At 40.4% G+C, this 19,851-nt stretch overlaps 1 protein-coding gene and 1 long non-coding RNA gene across 2 annotated transcripts; one reads left to right on the plus strand and one right to left on the minus strand.

The window, feature by feature from the left end:
• Nucleotides 1-4,481: 4,481 nt before the first annotated feature.
• On the plus strand, nucleotides 4,482-5,946 carry LOC110678045. Its single transcript, XR_002501418.1, has 2 exons — nucleotides 4,482-5,541; nucleotides 5,635-5,946. It is a non-coding gene; the product is annotated as an uncharacterized LOC110678045 (long non-coding RNA).
• LOC5575630 (squamous cell carcinoma antigen recognized by T-cells 3) lies at nucleotides 5,854-19,629 on the minus strand. The gene is made up of 5 exons (XM_021850489.1): nucleotides 19,502-19,629; nucleotides 19,176-19,414; nucleotides 18,898-19,112; nucleotides 16,531-18,771; nucleotides 5,854-6,202 (listed from the first exon to the last, which is right to left on the minus strand). The coding sequence occupies exons 2-5, from the start codon at nucleotides 19,212-19,214 to the stop codon at nucleotides 6,037-6,039; spliced, it is 2,661 nt and encodes an 886-aa protein (XP_021706181.1). The 5' UTR covers nucleotides 19,215-19,414; nucleotides 19,502-19,629; the 3' UTR covers nucleotides 5,854-6,036.
• Between the last annotated feature and the right edge of the window lie 222 nt (nucleotides 19,630-19,851).

Below are 19,851 nucleotides of genomic sequence, written 5' to 3' on the forward strand. Positions count from 1 at the left end.
TTCAGATGGAGTTTACTGTACCTTATTGTCCAGAGCAGAACGGCACTAGCGAACGGATGAACCTAACACTAGTCGAGAAGGCTCGTTCGATGGTTTTTGATACCGGGATTGATCGCATCTTCTGGGGTGAAGCCAGGTCCGTCCGACTCGGGCTCAGATTGGGTACCACTTCTAGTACTGCATTTGGTCCCTCGGTAGTGTACAAGGTACCCAAGTTTGACAGATCGCAGTACACTTTTCACGGCATTCTAGATTACCTTAAGAGCCATACAATTTTGGGCAACTGCAAGGGACATGGAGGTCTTTGATGTGTCTTTGGTGCGTACGTCCATCTGGTGTACAAACATCCGTTTCTGATTTGCCACAGCCAGCATGGTGCGCAACGTATCCAACTTCACAACCGGCGAGTAGGTTTCAGTATAATCAAAGACAAATTAAAGACCTCCATGTCCCTTGCAGTTGCCCAAAATTTTATGGCTCATAAGGTAATCTAGAATGCCGTGAAAAGTGTACTGCGATATGTCAAACTTGGGTACCTTTTGCACTACCGAGGGACCAAATGCAGTACTAGAAGTGGTACCCAATCTGAGCTCGAGTGTGACGGACCTGGTATAATCAAACCAGAAACGTTGGCTAAAACCTCTTGCGACAAGCCGAGCCTTATACCGACTTCCATTTTCGCCAGGCTTTACCCGAAAAACCCACTTACACGAAACTGGCACTCGACCATTCAGTAGTTTTTCCAGAGACCAGGTTTTGTTCCGACGCAAAGAATCCATTTCATCTTGAGTTGCCGCTTGCCACTTCGGCCAATCAGGCCTCTTCTTCAATTCCGCGATACTGTCCGGAAGATTTTCCACATAAATCCAATGCACCCAGAGCAACACCAGCAAAAGTCATATCATAGTCCTTTGCCCACACGGGTGGCTTCGTAACTCGACCCGATGACGTCGCACCAAAGACAAATTAAAGACCTTCATGTCCCTTGCAAATGCCCAAAATTTTATGGCTCATAAGGTAATCTAGAATGCCGTGAAAAGTGTACTGCGATGTGTCAAACTTGGGTACCTTTTGCACTACCGAGGGACTGAATGCAGTACTAGAAGTGGTACCCAATCTGAGCCCGAGTGCGACGGACCTGTACGCACGGCTTTTCTCAATGGTGATCTGAGTGAGGAGATCTACATGTCACAACTTGAAGGTTTCGTAAAAGGAGAGGATTTGGTCTGTCGTCTATATAAGTCGCTTTACGGCCTCAAGCAGGCGGCAAAAGCTTGGAACGATCGTTTCCATCGATTCGTTGCCCGGCTAGGATTCAAGAGGAGTAACAGCGATTAGTGTCTGTACTGGAAAGGTGAGTAGGACAAGAGGATCTATTTAATCCTATATGTAGATGATATTCTGGTCATCGGACGCAACTTGAAGGAGATAAAAATTGTCAAGGGATGTCTTTCAAAGGAGTTCGACATGACTGACGTTGGCGAGGTCACAAGCTTCCTTGGCATGCGCATTGAAAGGAATGTGGAAAAGCGGATTTTGCGCATTAGCCAGAGAAAATACCTGGAGGGTTTGTTGAACCGTTTCAACATGAACGACTGTAAGCCCAGCAAAGTACCTATGGAGTGTCGGCTGAAACTTCAGAAGGGAGAAGAGTCACAGCGTACATCGAAACCGTACAGAGAGCTAATAGGTTGTTAAATGTACGTAACATTGACTACTCGTCCGGATCTTTGTGCATCGATCAACTATTACAGCCAGTTCCAAAGTTGTCCAACTGAGGAACATTGGACACATCTCAAACGGCTCCTCAGATACATCAAGGGGACTGGAGTATAGAGGTGATGATAATGCAGAAATAATTACGGCTTATTGTGATGCAGATTGGGTCAACAGTATCATCGACAGACGTTCTGTGACGGGTTATGTCTTCAGAGTGTTCGGCTGTGTGACAACTTGGCTAACCAGGATACAACAAACTGTATCATTGTCATCTACGGAAGCCGAATTGGTCGCACTCAGTACAGCAGTTTGTGAAGGTGTATGGCTGATTCGATTGTTGGAGGAAATAGGTTACAAGTTGAATGTTCCCGTAACGTATTTTGAAGATAACCAGTCAACCATAAAAGTTGCAAATGATCCAAAGGACCATGGCAGATTGAAACATGTTGACGTGAAGCTGCAGTACATCAGAAGTTTGATTCAGCAGGGGCATATTCGACTGGAGTACATTCCATCGGAACAGCAAGTGGCTGACATCATGACAAAGTCTCTACCTGGTGGACCATTTTGTCGACTGCGAGAGGAACTGAACCTCTCAATAATCTGAAATTGAGCAGGGGTGATAAAGTATACAATTTCTGATTAGTGTGTAAGCGATTCTTTTATGCATAGCGCACAATGCTATTTCCGATGTTTACGCGCCAAAGCGCTGTTTGTGTGTTTGCCTTTCATTAGTATTCTGAACTCAATAAGAGAAAGTCAACAATAAATCTCGCGTAACTTTTCAAAACGTCCTAAGTAACAAATGTAAACAAATCGAGATTATCATTGCAAATTATTTGCGTTGCACCACTTAGCAGCACACTAGAACACTCGTTCTGATATATTAACAATAAATTAATCTATTAAAAGCTTAACAAAATGACCAATGTTCAAAACTACATCGCTTTTAATCAATTGTTACATTGGACCTTTGATCAGAGAACCAACCACATGTCCTATGTAACATTTATGAATAAACACGATTCTAATGTTACATTGGACATTCCTGAATAAAGCTTTGAAATGGAGTTTAAAAGGTAGAATGATTTGTAGAAGCGTGTCTGAGACACTACTTAGATGTATAGAATGCCATAATAACTGCTTCTCAATCATTTCAGTCGATATTTTCAGAGTCGCACTGCCTCGCAAAATTGAAAACGCTCAAGTGACAAAAAGAGAATGAGTTACACAAAACGGTATTTTGGTCTTTTTGCCAAACCATGTTTTACCGTTTCGATGGATTGGATCAGCTGCAACTTCTCTTTTCATATTATTAGCGCATTGCATGCATATAGGGGAAATGACAAGATTGAGCATCATGATGTCATTGTATCAATCTGATTCAGATGCATGATCGATCAAGCGTATAAATATGCTTCCCGGCAGCAACACGAGCAACGTACATGCGCGACTTGCTCACACATATTTTCAGAGCGATCAATCACCGAAGAGAGGAGAAGCTGTATGTTGTTAGGCGTGGGCTCCTTTCTCAAGTTCCTACAACAAGATGGACGGCGTCGTCATCGTCATCATTCCCCACCGCAATTTCTTGTTTCAACCGACGACTGGTGCTGATTGCAACACAGCCGTCACCACCACCACGTCATGCAGTGGGAAACTCACACATGATCATGTGGGCGAAACCGTCATAAAAACGGGGGAAAAATTGAGGGAGAATCAGTGAGAGAGCAAAATGTCCTACATACAGCTCAACGTTTCCCTTCCTTCTGTTGTTACATAGGACACATAGAAGGAGGGGAAGAAATGACGTCGTGGGATTGAATGAATCAAAACAAAGCATAGCTGGTGTCTCCAATTAGCACACCGCAACAAAATGTCGATATTTTCAGAGTCGCTCTGCCTCGCAATATTGAATACGCTCAAATATTAATAATAATATTAATATTAATAACAAAAAGATAACGAGGTACACAAAACTGTATTTTGGCACGGCAGCAAAACGTTCAACGTGCATGCGCGACTTGCGCACATATAGGTATTTGCAGAGCAATAATTCACCGAAGAGCGGAGAAGGTGTATGTATTTGTTTGGCATTGGTTTCCTACAACACAATCGACGGCGCCGTCATCGTCATCATTTCCCACCGCTATTTCTTGTTTGCGCCGACGGCTGGTGCCGAATGCAACACAGTCGTCACCACCCATCGGGCGAAACCAGCATTGAAACGGGGAGAAGATTGAGAGAGAAACAGCGAGAAAGCAAAAAGTCCCATGTACAGCTCAACGTTTTCCCTCCTTCTGTTGTTACATAGGACACACAGACGGAGGGGAAAAAGTGACGTCGTGGCATTGAATGAATCAAAACAAAGCACAGCTGGTGCCTGCGATTATCACACCGCAACAAAATGAGCAGTTCAACTTGAATGTTGAAGCAGTTCAACGCACGTGGATACAAAATGAAATAAAACATGCTTGCTGTGTGCTCAAATCAAAATGTCCGATGTTACTATAACTGAAACAAAATGACCGAAGTGAATGTCCAATGTAACAATTGTTGAAACAGAACGACCTATGTGATTTATCCTATGTACATATTTTTGGTCAAAACGTTCTATCTGATGTTTTTATAGATTTCAGTGTAATTTCCAAATAATTTGACAAAATTTAATTTCTTACGTTGAACTCTATTACACTGCTTCCCTCTACAAGCAACACAGTGGGGAAAAATTGTTTCATTTTGATACAGTTTCAAAATATATTTTCACAACCTTCAAGCTCGATTTACTCGAAATGTGTGAATTGTTAGATAGGCCGTTTTGAAAAGTTACGCGAGAAATGTTCGCGGTTTTATTAAAGTTAATTCCCGTGTTTTATTGTCCGAAAGTAGTTCGCCCAATATAATGAATATTAACGCTTTTAGATTTTGTTTATATGCACTCCTGATTTTCCTATAAATATTTGAAAACCTGTATATTCACCACATTTTGCAAAATAAAACGAGATGCGGCACAGTTTGTTCAACGCTATGGGTATACATCGTGGTGATTTTGGATCCCACCCCTGCATTGGGATGTTTATTTACATTTAGAAACGTCAAATCCGGTCTGCGCTCAGACTCACTGAGATCCCGGTCAGGGCGTCCCAAACAGGAGCACCAACGAAACTAACCTCAAATAACTTTCTTTCCTAACCTTAACTTAGCATTTTTATTAGTCGGATCTCAATTTTCCTGAAATCAGTGCAAGAATATGGAAAACATGCAAATGTAGAACATTAAAAATCACTTTGTCCACCCTTTTCTCTAAACTTTAGCGTTAAGTCGTCTTCCGGCAGAAATATATAACATTCCAATCCACAAACTCAAAATCCCGAAAATAAACAAAACTATCATCCATCCAACACTTACGGTAATCGCTATTTTTCATTATAAACGACTTTAAATATCACTATGTTTGCTACTCATGCCGACAAATGCCTTATTGAACTGTTGACTTATAATCCGGAAGCTTCCCGCTTTGAGTGAGCAATCTTCCGGATCATTCAAACTTCGTCGGCAGAAAAAGATCAGACAAGGCGTCTATTCTGTTTGGACTCAGTAGAACCTTCGACGGTTGCGGGAGAAGACTATAATGAATCCGGTGGTCACGGTGGTCAACATTCCGCAGCAGAGGAAGCACCTTGGAAGAAAATTTCTACAAAATAAAAAACAAACTTGCTCTTATACTCTTTCCTTTATTCATCCTTTAGTATAGGATTTATGGATTTGCTGTTTTACAGCAATCTAAATATCACAACCCGGAACTATATCGAACCGGACATCGTAAGTCAGCCACTCTCTCGTCTTGATTCCAAACGGAAACCGCTCAGCTCAGTACAATTCTCTAAATTTTCTGGTTTTGCGTTCGGATTCCAGCAGCGTCAGGATGCCATCTTCGCGTACCGGACCAGAACAAGGGTCTCACGGCGCGCAAGAAGAAGGAGCAGCGCAACATCCGAGTCAAGAACCGTCAGAAGGCCCTGGTGCGCCGGAAGGGAACGGGTTCGACCGGTCCGAACGGAAACGACACGATACGCTGGGGAAGCGACCGGAATCAAGGCTTTCATCAAGAGGAGCATCAAACTCAAGTAATGGTAAGCATAGTTATGGGCTCTTTATTGTTAGGATTAGAACAGTGTCACAAAAATATACACTTTTATGTTGGTAACAGTTGTGTAAGGATTGTAACCAGGAGGTAATGCTTCCGGTAGAGCGGAAAAGAAACATACATTTGTGAGGGAACAAACACACAAACACGAAAATAGGAACAATTAACAACTATTGTTGGGATAACTTCTTTAGCATTAATTTCCGGAAGTCTTCGTTGGATTTGTGTATGTCTGCGGAGGCAATTCGAGCAGCACTGCTTCCGGATGGTCCAGCGGCGGCAAATTTCCAGAGCAAAGCTGTCGGAATCATCGACGATAGTTTCATCTTGGCGTCACTGAAAATGGAGAGGGAATTTAGGTTTCGTTAGGGTTGCTAGAAAGTCACTTTATAGACATTTTTCACTATTTTAGTCTAAGGGATTTTTTTCAAACAGAGTAGTTTAGTAGGCAGAAAAACTTAAAAAGCATTTACCGTTAGCTTTAGGGTTGGTACAGCCACAATTACTACCAAACACAAATCAAGAAAACATAAAGAAACCAAACAGAATCCAGAATATATTAGCAATCGCACTTCCCAAGGAATTTCTCCAAATTTTTCAAGAAAGAACCTAGACATTACTCCTCAGAGATTCCACCCTGAATTCCTTTAATACTTCTCTCAAAAAAAATTATCAAAAAAGTCCTGGAATTCATCTAGCGATTATTCCATCGATTACCGCTCAGATTTCCTTGAAGGTTTTCGTTTAAGACATCTTCAAGTATTTTTCCAGAGATGCATCCAAGCATGTCTAAAAATTTCAACTTCGATTATCTTTGTTCATCACCCATCCTCCCCGATATCGTGCATCAGCTTCATCAGCCAGAGAAGTTCCTGACTAGCCTTCGAGAGGCTTATGTACTCCGCTGCCGTTGAAGATAAGCTGACACATTGTTGCTCTCTTGCGACCCAGCAGATGGATCTGTTTCCGGCTTTGAATACGTACCCAAAGTTGGATTTGCGGTCAACTTTGTCATCGGCCCACTCGGCATTAATGAAACCTTCAAGATCACCAGATCCGCCGAGCTGCAACTTCAGATGAGCCGTCGCAGTAAGCAGTAGCGTAGCTAGGGGGGTGCGGTGGGTGCGGTCCGCACCGGGCCCCGAGCTTCTAGGGGCCCCAAAATTGCAGTACGGATATCTTATAGCATTAAAGATTCGACATAGCTTTGAGAAACTGGCAATTTGTAAGATCAAAAAAAAAAAAAGAGCATGACAAGCAGACTTGGATCTGTGATGTACAGGGGCCCCTTGATTATCCCTGACTTTTAATATTTTAGAGATAGATTAAGAGTGAGTGGGCTGAGGGCTCCGGGAGGACCGTGACTGGGGGCCCCTAAAATGTGGGGCTCACAGTCACGGTCCTACCGGGGCCCTCAGCCCACCCTAAATCTATCCCACATTTTAGGGACCTCCACGAATATTTGCATTGTAAGTTATTTTCCTTGTTGTAGTTCAATCGATAGCACGAGTCTTCTAATAGCTAAACGGGGCCCTGATGTAGATACTTAAGTAGGCTCAAATACCTATGTTGAAGATGTTGAGTCTAATTACGCCTTTGAATTCATAATTATTTATATTTATATAATACGTCATGAATTCTGATTTCCAATCAAATCTACCCAAGTTTGTGGGCCTCCAGAAATCTGGAACATTGGTGAAGTATTTTCTTACGATATTAACCATTCTCATTGTCACTCATTTTAGAAATTTGACAGATACCTTCTCAATAGTACCGTAATCCGGGGGCAAATTGATCACTATTTCACAACTTTCTATCATGTTATCCTTTGGAATTCAAATATTGTCAAATTTATTTCTGTAAAACCAGTACTTCATTGATGTCTATCAGTTAATGTAATCGATTTTTTATGAAATAAAATTTAACACTTCATAAAAAAAGTTTTAATATCAAAAATTGAAAATGACACATTGGGGCGAAATTGATCACTATATAAAAAAGCATATTTTAGAATGTAAAATTTCCCTATATACTAAATTTGGGTCTCCTAAATCTAAAAATGACGTAAGAATTCTTACAACTCGTGTATATTACCATTTTATTGCAAAATTAAACTTTGCAAATCTGCATAATACGCCTATATGTATGCAATTCTCCTTTAAATAAGCTAGTTATTCAACAATAAACGGTTTTATGACCAAAACACTTTTTTGTAATGCTGTACGATTTCAAAAATGAGTGCAGCAGTTCACACTGAAGCTTACACTACATTTTTGACACTCAAAGTTTGCATGCAGGATTAGCACCAGCGAATTGTTCAGTACTGACTTTTCCAACAGTATTGCTAACACCTTCAAAAACTATGAATATTTTTATGCAAAATTGACGTTAAAAAAAAAGAAATAGTTTAAAATCATCATTAGACATCCATGAACTAGAAAACATGGAATGTATGTGATGTCAACGAAGTATTAAGCATCCTTGAATGGAAATGCTATTTGGTACCGATTTAATCAAATTTACCCCAATAATCAATTTGCCCCCGGATTACGGTATATAGGGGGATTAGGGGCATAATGAACATACGGGGCGAAATGGACACCCTCTCAACATCTGATAATACGCATATTTCATCAAAAGTTCATTCACTGCATGAAATCTGTAATGCATTTGAAATGTTTGACGGTATAAAAGTTTATTTTTTGCTTCAATTGTTCTTCGAAATTTGACATAAAATTTTTCTCAGTTTCAAATTGGCATATAAGCAAGACCGTGGAAGAATCTAATTTTTGAGCAAAGTAACGAACCCAGAAAGGTTCTTTTTAGCTATTATGATTGAGGGAGAGCCCTTTTGCATATCGGAATGATTGACAGTCATTGAATATATTGGAATAACTAAATTTCATGCAGGTGTTCATTTCGCCCCGATACCTTTTTACCAGCCTTGTTTTCGACCCAATTTTCTATCTCGCTTTTCTGACATATGATATGATTTTTATCACTATGAATGAATGTGGCACGGCGTACTAACATCAAACTTGAAAACTAGCTGGGGGTAAATTAAAAATATTGCCATTTAATGGTCTTAAAACGAACATTTGCTTAACGTGTCCATTATGCCCCTAATTCCCCTACATGAGTTAAACATTTTGTTCAAATTTAAATGTTTGAGATATTCTCAAAAGCATGAATTTTGTAGAATGAGTAAGCTTACGACTTCATGTCGACTATTTAGGCAGATGCAAATATTAATTTTCTTTTAAATCCAAGACCACTGCGGATTGAGCGAAAAATATTAAGGGCACAAACTTGAGTAAAACAGATAAAACACAAAAAGTTAATTTTACAAATTTTAATTTATTTTTATTTTTTTAAACATTGTATCATCCATTAAACATTGAATTTTAAATCATCCAAAAATGCCTACAATAATCATCCAAACTTATTCTCAAGTGACCTTGAATAACTCATCAGGGCATTTATTAGAACCAAGTAATTTATATAAAATTATGCCATGGATTTATTATTATTCTTCACTAGTGGTCCCGGCAAACTTCGTCTTGCCATCAAGTAGGCTGTTGAAAAACGCTTTTGATCGTCCCATACAAAATGACAGCTTCGTTCGTGCTCGTTTTTTCAACTTTCCCGGTGAATATCCTGGGATTTTTATACACACAAACACGTCGGAACCCCTGACGAACAAAACTGAGAAAGAATCATTAAAATCCGTTTACCCGTTCGTAAGCCATTTCGTGACATACAAACACCATTCCATTTTTATTTATACAGATTAAACGTATCCAGAGATTCCTTTAAGATAATGTTGAAAAAAAAAACGAGAAAATATTTCCAATTATTCATTTTGGAATTCTTTCAGGATTTTTTGCAGAAATTCTTTATTTCTTCGGAATAAACATAAGCAACAAATCCAGGGAACTTTTTCCGGCGCTTTCATTAGAAACTGTACAGAATATTCTAAGCAATGCCAGTAGGATTGTCCTAATATTTTTTGAAGGAAATACACTATTGTATTGCTAGCAATAATCTATCTGGCGTTCCTATGTGGTTGTAAATTCATTAAATGATTTTTAATGAAATTGCCACAGGAAATCCAAAAATGTATACTCGGATTTTCTCAAGGTTTATTCAAGAACTCCTACAGAAATCATTCTAAGAATTTATCAAGGTTTCAACCACATTCCATTGAGAAGCCCTATGAAAACCTTTTGAAGGATTTCTTGGCGTACCGTTGGCCAAGAAATCCCGTGTTTTCCCTAAGTATTCCTTTACCACTAGCTTCAGGGATTCTATGTTTTATTTATTTCAAATATACTTTCTGAAATTTATTTGTTGATTTTTCTTCTGGTATTTATATTAGAAGTTTGAATTCCTCAGATAATTGGGAATTCTTTTAGATACGTCCCTCATTTTTCCCAGGGAGCTCTTCATGGATTCATCCATTCAGGGCCGTATTTACGGGGGGTCCAAGGGGCCATGGCCCCCGGGCCCCCACAAAATGCGTCAAAATAATTATTATTGAACATTTAAAAAATATTACAAACCGATAAAATCGTTCTAATTTTAGCATAAAATTCAAATGATTTTTAGGGTTTTCTAAAGCGTGCAGCATATTTTACCTACTGTTTTCGATTTAAGAGCTTCAGTTTTTGTTTTTTTTTTAAGTTTTTGATTTGGTATTCTTTTACACAAATCTAAACATAATCGAAATTGGAAAATAAAAAAATGCGGTGTATATATTTTTTGAATTGTACAGAATAAATACGTCGGAAAGTAAGGGAATCCAACATAAATTTGATACATTTCAAATTTAGTTATATTGAATTGTAATTGAAAATAAAAGACACTTTAGTAGATTTTGAGTTGGGTGTACTAAAATATTGTACTGTTTCCATGCTTTCCAATGGAATTTTTAAATCATTTTTCAATTTGAAGAAGACATAATTTATAGAAGATTGGTTTGCTTCTTGGCTCTCATACAATTTGTACGGAGTGGCTATGGCTGGAAAATTTCAAAACCGTTTTTCCTCAAAGGTAGGTTTAGTGTACCCATTGATCTCTACTCGCGCTTATGGAAGGTTCAAAGCTGTTCAAAACTACACGGGTAGAAATCAGAATCCAAAAACAAGATTATGACTTACTCATGATATCTTGAGTCAGATTGCCGTAACGCAACACACGCGTAAGGTTTTTATTGCTGATTGCTTGTAATCATGATTCAAATGCCAAAAATGCTAAGTCGCGCATCCGTTTATGATCGACAAAATAAAAATAATAAAAAAATATCCTACACTGAGATTCGAGCCAATAACCTTCCGATTGTAAGCCACCTACTCTACCACTCAACCTCTTCGTCATCTTAATTAAGAGTGATCGATACGAATGAGTTGAAGCAAAGTGCGCCGCTTAGCGTTTTCATACTGGATGTTACGCTTATGAAGAATCATGATTATGACTCCAGGAACCATGATTTGTGATCCTGATAGTATGACCTAAGCAATTTATGAATTTCATGATTTGTAAACCATGATTTGGGGATCAGATTTTTATCCGTGTAACTTCTGGTAATTAGAACCTTTTCTAAAACATTAAGGTAATACGAGATTTCCGTTCTATATTCCCCATTTTTTATCTCGTTCTACCAATTATCACCAAAACTTTAATCAATCTAATGTACTATAGGAAATGTTTTTTTTAAAGCCCCCCACAAGACTCTGGTCCCTGGGCCCCCACATTTGTTAATCCGGCTCTATTCCTACAATGAGTTTTTCAAGTGATAAAAGCAGTAATATTCCCAGAAACTTCTAAGCGATTCTACCAGTTTCTTCTAGATTTTTGTTATATATTCTTACAAGACTTCTGTTATAAGGAGTTTCGCCAAAATAAAAATAAAAGAATACATACATTTCTGGAATTTTGACAGAGTTCAAGGAAAATATTTTTACTTCAGAAGATTTCCTGCATGTTTTTTTCAAGGTACAGTCGAAGCTCGATATAACGACAACTTTTATTGCGACAAATCTCTCTATAACGACATTTCCCTAAAAATTCCCATACTAATTTCAACTTTTATAGCGACATTTCTCTGTTTCGACCGTTCTCTATTGCGACATTAGTGTTATATTCAATAGTCACTCAATATAACGACATTCGTTTAGCTATTTTAGTACATACTAGTGGTCCCGGCAAACTTCGTCTTGCCATCAAGTAGGCTGTTGGAAAACGTCAAAAAATACCCCATACAAAATGACACCTTGGTTTTCCCCCGTTTTCCCGATTATTCCGGAGACTTTCCCGAACTTTTTCCTCACACGAACACGTCGTATCCCTTGTGGAGTGCAGCAGTGAAAAACTTGCGTCAATCCGTTGACCCGTTCTCAAGCCATTTCGTGACATACAAACACCACTCCATTTTTATTTATATAGATTATGATCGTTCTATTCCTCCATGCTCCATAACGACATCCAACTTCTTTATAACGACGATTTTATAGCGACATTTCCGTATACCGACGGTCCCTTACGATGTCGCTATAACGAGCTTCGACTGTATATTTCAAAATCTTATCTCAGGATACCTCTATGAGTTTCACTGGGATTCCTCATAAAATAATATCAATAATAACATCAAACATTTCATCATGATTACCTCCTAGATCTGCATAAAAACCACAAATAAAATCAATTATTTGCGCAATACTAAAATAGAGCCGTTTCATCGCCTAATTTCCAATGAATTGAGATATTTTTCCACGAGCCTTCAAAGCGTTCGTCTAGGTATAACCGTAAGCAAACTACTAAATACCGTACATCATAACAGAAAGTTATCCAAGAATTCCTTCAAACATCCTTTAAAACATAAATTTATAGGAACTTATGCAGCAATTGCTTCATAGATATATTCAAAACCCACTTCCATTACATCAAAACAGACATAACATCGAAAAATACTTCCTGACGGACTTTCTGGCTAAGTCCTCGTATGGGTTAATTTTTACTAGCAGAATATATTTTGACCTTTTTTTTAATATTAAACGTTTTTTAATATTAAACGTTTTTGACAAAAATATGTAGGTATGTGTAAGGTAAGCTAATAAGGCATATTTAGCAAACCTCTATTTGAGGGGCCCCCAAATCTATCTCCGCACCGGGCCCCTAAAACCCTAGCTACGCCACTGGCAGTAAGGTATCTCAGGGTTTCCTTTGCTTCGACCCAATCGGCTTCAGAGGGCCTGCTTAGCTTGCGCTCCAGGATCGAGGCCGCAATCGCAAAATAAGACATGGTACACACCGCAACGTACAGTAAAGCGCCATCAACGCTACGATAGCGTTCACCGTTTGGCATACTTTCCTCCTCCTTTTGCTGCACGTTCGGATACCCAGGGTTCATGGGTATTTTTGATGACTTCACTTTGACCATGTTGAACCTTTCGTCTCCTAGGCTCGATAGCTTGACATTTTTCGACAGGTAGCGATAGACCCACTTGTATTCATCATTGTCCTAAGCTGCCACGAGCATATCGGCAACACATAGTAAAACGAATGACATACTTCCATCGACCTTCTGGATGTATAGACGAGAATTTGCCTCGGATTGCTTGTATCCTGCTTGTAAAACTGCTTCAGTTGGTATCTTGTGTCCTGCTTGTATGACTGCTTCAGTTTATCCGATATCTTCTGGACCCAGATACGCCCGCTTGTTTTAGCCAGTAGATGCTACGCTTAAGCAGACCCACCTCGTCCTAGGAGCCAGTTCGGCAGCCCTTGGGTTGCTTCATATATATATGGTCACAGTGAGGACCCTGTGTAGATATGCAGACTTGACATCGATGTGCTTGACTTGCAGAGATCGACGAGCAGCCACTGCTAGTAGTGTGCGAAGGGCAGTATGTTTTGCCACAAGTGCAAACACCTCGTCGGAGTCCACACCAAACTTTTGACTATAGCCCTGTGCTACTAGCCGTGCCTTGTAGCGGATTACCTTCACGATTTTCCATGTCGAGTTTTCCTGATGGGGAAGCAAGGTAGGGATGAGTAGGGATGCAAACTCATCGTCCATGGCTTTCGTCCATTCGTGGCGCTTTTGGATTCGCATAGCTTTTTTATACGTACGTGGTTCTTCTAGCTGAGAAAAAGCCAACTTCACTATACCGAACCGGCGGAACACCAATGTTGGAACGGTTGGATCGTCGCACATCATGAACTCCGTAACAAGTTGGCGACGTACAATCTTATTTTAATATTTTCAGTGGAAAAAAGTTGCGGAAAATAATTTCCTGTACTACTTCTTAGTTGTCCTCTGTGACAGTTTCAAACTGCAATAAAAAAAGTTTTAGAATTAATTCGACGTAGACCTAAAAATAACTAAATTTAAACACCGTTAATTTTCTTATCAGGTGGGGCAAGTGAAAAGTTTATCATTAGAGATTGAATTTGTGTTTTCTCTTTAAGTAGCCATAAGTAAACATGGTTCGCAATTATCATAGAAAAACATAACGTGCTGATTATTCAAGAAACGCTATACTCAAGCGTTGAAAGCTATTAGAAATCATGGAACTTCTCTAAAAGATGTTGCCAAACATTACAATATTACTATGTCTACTTCGGGCAGCCAATTAAAAGGAAGACGTTGACAGAAAGGTTGCAATATTAGAGAATAGATCGTTGCACGCCTGACCTAACCTCGAAACTCCATATAAAAAAAAATGTCAACAATTCCAGCAGTGAATGTCAACTCCATATAAAAAAAAATCTAAACAATTCCAGCAGTGAGTGTCAAAGAGCAGGACAGTCAATTGAGCGTGATGAAAGAGGGACAGAGAGGGAGTATTTTTCATGACGTCACCATGCACTCTTCTATACACGGAAATCTCGTGGAATGTCTATGTAAAGCTAGTTCAAAACATAAAAATGGGGTATAGGTCTATCCACATAAAAAAGATTACGTTATTGAAGGATTCCGTTTGATTTCTGCCAAAGAGTTATCCGACGTCATATCCAACTATCTCAAAAACAAATAACGAGCGGTGGAAATTCTGCAGAGCAGAAATGCAATTGCTGTCCTATAATGTCAGAACTAACATTGGAAATGTTGCACTTATAATGTTGTCGAATCATTTCAATTAACATGACTGAACAGAAGAAAATTCAAATGAAAAGAATAACATTTTCTTTGTTTACATGTTATTTATGTTATTGTTCATTAGGAAGCCTTAACAAATGTGAAAGTTAATAGAAATCGTGAATATAACTGTTTGTTTTGAATTTATTGTTCAAAACGGTAAACTTTTCACTTGCCCCACTTTTGGGGCATTTTTCAAAAACTTTTTCTGTATTTTTTTCTTCAATTTTTCATAAAAATCAATTTCAGCATGCTGCTTATATTTGGTGGGAGTCAAGCTAAACAATATACACGACCTCATTTGTTTCAATTTAAAGTCTCTAGAATTTGAAGAATCTCAACTATGCGAATTCCATTACCCACTTGCCCCACGGTACCTTACAGTGAAGAATTACTTGGGCATCTTGATGATGTACTCAGGCACCTGGGTCTTTTGTCGGCCAAATATCTGAAATTCAGCTTTATGATGCACTCAAGATAATTATAAGCCAAACCTCGAAATTACAATAGCACGAGTTTTGAGAACCAAACCAGGCTTTCTGAGCTGAAATTGAGTGATCGTTTTAATATGTCTTTGGTTTTATCATTACCAGAATGCAACCAATCCATTAAATTTTCACCGCGAACGGTTGTCAGATTCTGTAGATCTTAAAACTTGAACTTGGCAATTCGAAGTTTGGATTAAAGGGCATATTGTTGGAAAATATGTTTCAAATAGCATTCAAATTGTATTCCTGTCGTGTCAAGAATAGGGTCTGTTTTATTAGCACTATTAACCATGATAGATAACTCCAGAGCTCCATTGATTTTCAACGAACGCGAGACAAATCAATTCTGATGAGTACTATAGCCATAGTTTTCAGAATAAGATTCCATATAGATTAGAACAATCTAATCTAACAAATTACTATGAAAATAAAACAACTAAAAAATTCAAAATCGATTAAGAAAAAAATGTTGCAGTGCTCTTAACAGAAACGATTTTTGATATTCGCTCCCAATACGACAATTCGTCCAGTGGGGTGTGCTGCTGTCGTCATGATGATGGTTGACGAGAGCAATGTCAAACTCATTCATGGTTTCAAAACATTCGGAACAAAATATTTATTTTCACCGCTTACTTCACTTATGTATGAAATTGAATGAGATCCAATGGTAGAGAATTCATTTGTCTACCCAATGGTATTTTTAGGGGCAGCGGAGAATGTCCCGAAGCGTGTTTTATTCAAGCGCAAAAAACGCTCAGGCGAGCCTCGTTGGATAAATGTACAACTCGTGCTGAAAAAATCATCATTTTGCACCTTGTTGCATAAATAACTATACAGTCATAAATTGGATAATGTTACAAAAGAAATCTCCTAGAATATTTTGGAAGAACTTTGATTGGTTTCTCTGAGGAATCCTCCTTAAAATCCTTAGTACCTGCTTGGTCCCTTTCATCAGGGATGTGGTCTCTAAAGTTCTTATTTTTTGGACACTGATTCGCCAGTCCAGTAATAGTGGAAAACTGATAAAAGACACTTACCCTTTTACGAGATGTCGTTTTTCAGCGCCCAAACTTCCAGGTTGCTCCACTTCCTTTACCGTCGTCGTAGCCGTGGGATTCCCTCTCGGAGGAGGAGCAGAAATGGCTACCGTTATGGTGGATCCGTTCATGTTGTGTTGATCCAAGTGAAGCACGGCGTTCTTGGCGGCCACTTCCGATTCGTACTCCACGTAGGCCAATCCCTTGCTGCTGCAGTAGTAAACCACCCGGACATCCTTCAGCTTACCGTAGGGCTCGAACAGCTTTCGGACGTCGTCGTTGGTCGCCTCGAAGGGTAATCCTTTGACGAAGAGTTTGTTCAGTTCGAACTTTTCCGAATGCTTGAACTCGTTCTGCCGGTTGGATTTGTCCCGGGCAAGGGAAGAGATGAACACGGGACGGCCATCCAGGGGTCTCCGATCGAAGCTTAAGGCCTTTTGGACGTCCTGTTCGTTTTCGAATTCCACGTAGCCGAAGCCTCGGCTTTTGCCACTGGAACCGTGCACTAATTCGATGGATTTGAACTTGAGCTCCGGGAAGGTGGCTCGGATCTGGTCCTCGGTGATTTCGAAGCTCAGATTGCTGAAGATGAGTCGTTTGCTGTCGTTGGATGTGTCCACTGGTTTGGGTTCGTCCAATCGGATGCGTTTGGTGGTGTCTTCCAGGCTCGGTTCTGGCTTTTTCGGGACTGATGGTCCTACTGAAATGCTTGGTTCCTTAAATGCCGTATCGTCTGAACGTGGATGTTCATCGTTAGCTCTTTTGAGGGGTTTCTTTTTCGGCGAATCGTTAACGTGGGATCCTTTTGCCGGATCGGATCGACGCCCTTTGGCGTATCGTTGCTGACTGAGCGTCTTGTAGTAAGCTTCGATTGTGGCCATGCAGAGCTCCTGGCAGCTGGCCAATTGTTCGAGAGAACCATTACACCTTTCGAATCTCATCCAAGCTGCGGCCAGCGTCTCCGGATCGTTCAGCCCAACAGCTCCAATAGCCTTCCGGTAAACTTTTCGCACGGGATCTGTTCCTCGTTTGGATTCCAATTCAGCATATTCGATCCACAGTCCTACTCGAGTGCAGTTGTCCGAACTGTCCATCACATTCTGCCACAACTCTCGTCCCTTCAACGGATCGCCCAGCGAACCATATTCCAGTCTTCCCCAGAATTGCAGAATCTTGCACTCCGGGTCAGCCATCTCGCCCCAAGTCCTTCCCAACTGATTCCACGCCAACTCGAAATTTGACCTCAATATGTCGCGCTCTTTCTCGTCTTCAAGGTGGCAATGCCTTCTCAAATAGGTCAAGTATTCCAGCCACACCTTCACAGCCGGTTCTGGAGCTTTAAACTCCACCGTGGCCACTTCCTCCATAATCTTAAGCACGTCCGCCTTGTCACGCCTTTCCCGCTCAAATATTCTCATCTTCTCCACGTACAGCTCAGCACTCCAGGGACAGTTCCTCAATGCCCTGTTGACCAACGTTTCCGGTGAAGCCGAATCCTCATCCTCATCAGGAGGATATTTATCCAAATATTTCAGATAGTCACACCAAACGGTCGGATCCAGACAGCAATCCGTGACGGATCGTTCATACAGAACCTGCGTCTCGTCGTCACCCAGCTGGGATCGACACTCCCGGATGTATTCCCGATACAGTTCCGCTCGCTCCTGGTGACAGTGCGGCTCCAGCTTAGCCAACATGTCTTCAAACGGAAGCATTTTCTGCAGCAGATCCTTCGCCTGCCGGTATCGCCGCTCGAACTTTTCCGGATTCAGATCCTTCAGGATGTCCTTGTACTTCTCGCAAAGGAGCTTGTACTCGATGTAAGAATCTTCAATGTTTTTGAGCGGAATCTTCAGCTCCTGTTCGTAGATTCGAGCCAATCGATTCAACCGTTCCGGCGAGTCCTTATTTTTCTCCAAGAAGTCCTCACGGTAGGCTTCGAAGATGGTTCTCCCCTTGGTCACGTGCAGCCCATAGGTCGGAATCAGCACATCCCAAATCGCTTCCGACAGCTCTTTGTCTGCTTTGGCCGCCAGGTTGGCATATTCCGCGGCAACCTCCACCGAGAAGTAATCCCTCAATGCTCGGCGAAACAGCGCATCTACCTCCTTGATCTGCTCTGGTGAGGATGCCATCGCCACCTCAATTTTCAGCCAGCGCAACCAGATGTCCGGGGAAAGTGGATACACCTCGGCGAATATCTCCGCACTCTGGCGGATCTTGTCCAGATCGGTCATTTGACTGGAAGTATATAAAAATTCTGAATTCACTCCACAGAATGGGATTCTAACATGAGGCTGAAAACTAAAACTCAGCCTTTCGTAGGAAATTCCTCAGAACATTCCGGTATTCATTAGATCAACTTACTGAGCAACTTCCAGCAGCTGCACATATGAGTCATAATTGTACTTTTCCTCCTGAATCTTTCCTAGCAGCTCCAGATACTGTTTTATCTGACGGGTTTCCTCCGCTGCATCGTCGTCATCATCATCCATTTCACTGTCGGAAGAACTGCCCTCTCCCGATCCGGCATCTTTCTTCTGACGAGTTTCGGTATCTTCCCCGGCGTCCATGGAGTCGTCCTTGAAACGAAACGAGTCATCAACAAAACTCAATTTCCCAAACCAAATTATTTCCTCACTTACATTCGAATCCTCCATCGCTTTCATTTCGGCGTCGGACATTCTGGGGCAACGTTTGGTAATCGTTTTTCCACTATTTACTCGTTCGTTTGGAATCACATCAAAAAGACGCAACTTGTTTTCCGGGAACTAATGGCGATTTCGGTTTTAAACCTGGGGTCAGAGCTGACCCGACTCGCAATAAACGAACGAAAACGGATCCAGGTTCGAGTCAAATTGAATGTGTCATACCTACATTTGAACTGTCAGCCACGCAGTTTCATTAAATTTCGCTTCTTTGAGTGCAAAATTACAAAATAAAATCTCAATATTAATGCAATAAACATTACCGAATGCTTTCGTAAACATCTCCTGTGATATCAATTTTGCTTAAAGCCTGATTCGCTGCTGACAAGTAATTTCTTGGCCTCAGTGTCTGCATATTTCAATATACAGTCAACATCGCCGATCCTCAGTAGGATCCGTCATCGTTGAATTCTTCTTTGTGTGATTTGTGTGAATGTTTTTTTGACAATACATGCACGAATCTGGTAGAACCGGTAGAACGTGCATTCAGTTTTTCAATTACTTTTTCCCCACTGATTCTCATCCACCTACTGACAGCAAAATTTAATTCCGCTAGTGAAAAAAATCATTTCCTTCAGAATACCCCACAAAAACATTCGCAAATTGCAAAAGT

This window comes from Aedes aegypti, chromosome 3, assembly GCF_002204515.2.
Source record: "Aedes aegypti strain LVP_AGWG chromosome 3, AaegL5.0 Primary Assembly, whole genome shotgun sequence".
Taxonomy (NCBI): domain Eukaryota; kingdom Metazoa; phylum Arthropoda; class Insecta; order Diptera; family Culicidae; genus Aedes; species Aedes aegypti.

Coding starts and splice junctions, on each gene's coding strand:
- LOC5575630 (XM_021850489.1), bottom strand. CDS start 19,214: ATGTCCGACGCCGAAATGAAAGCGATGGAGGATTCGAAT. Junction 18,772..18,897: donor CAGCTGCTGGAAGTTGCTCA/GTAAGTTGATCT, acceptor ATATACTTCCAG/TCAAATGACCGATCTGGACA. Junction 6,203..16,530: donor AAACGACATCTCGTAAAAGG/GTAAGTGTCTTT, acceptor CTCCATTTTCAG/TGACGCCAAGATGAAACTAT.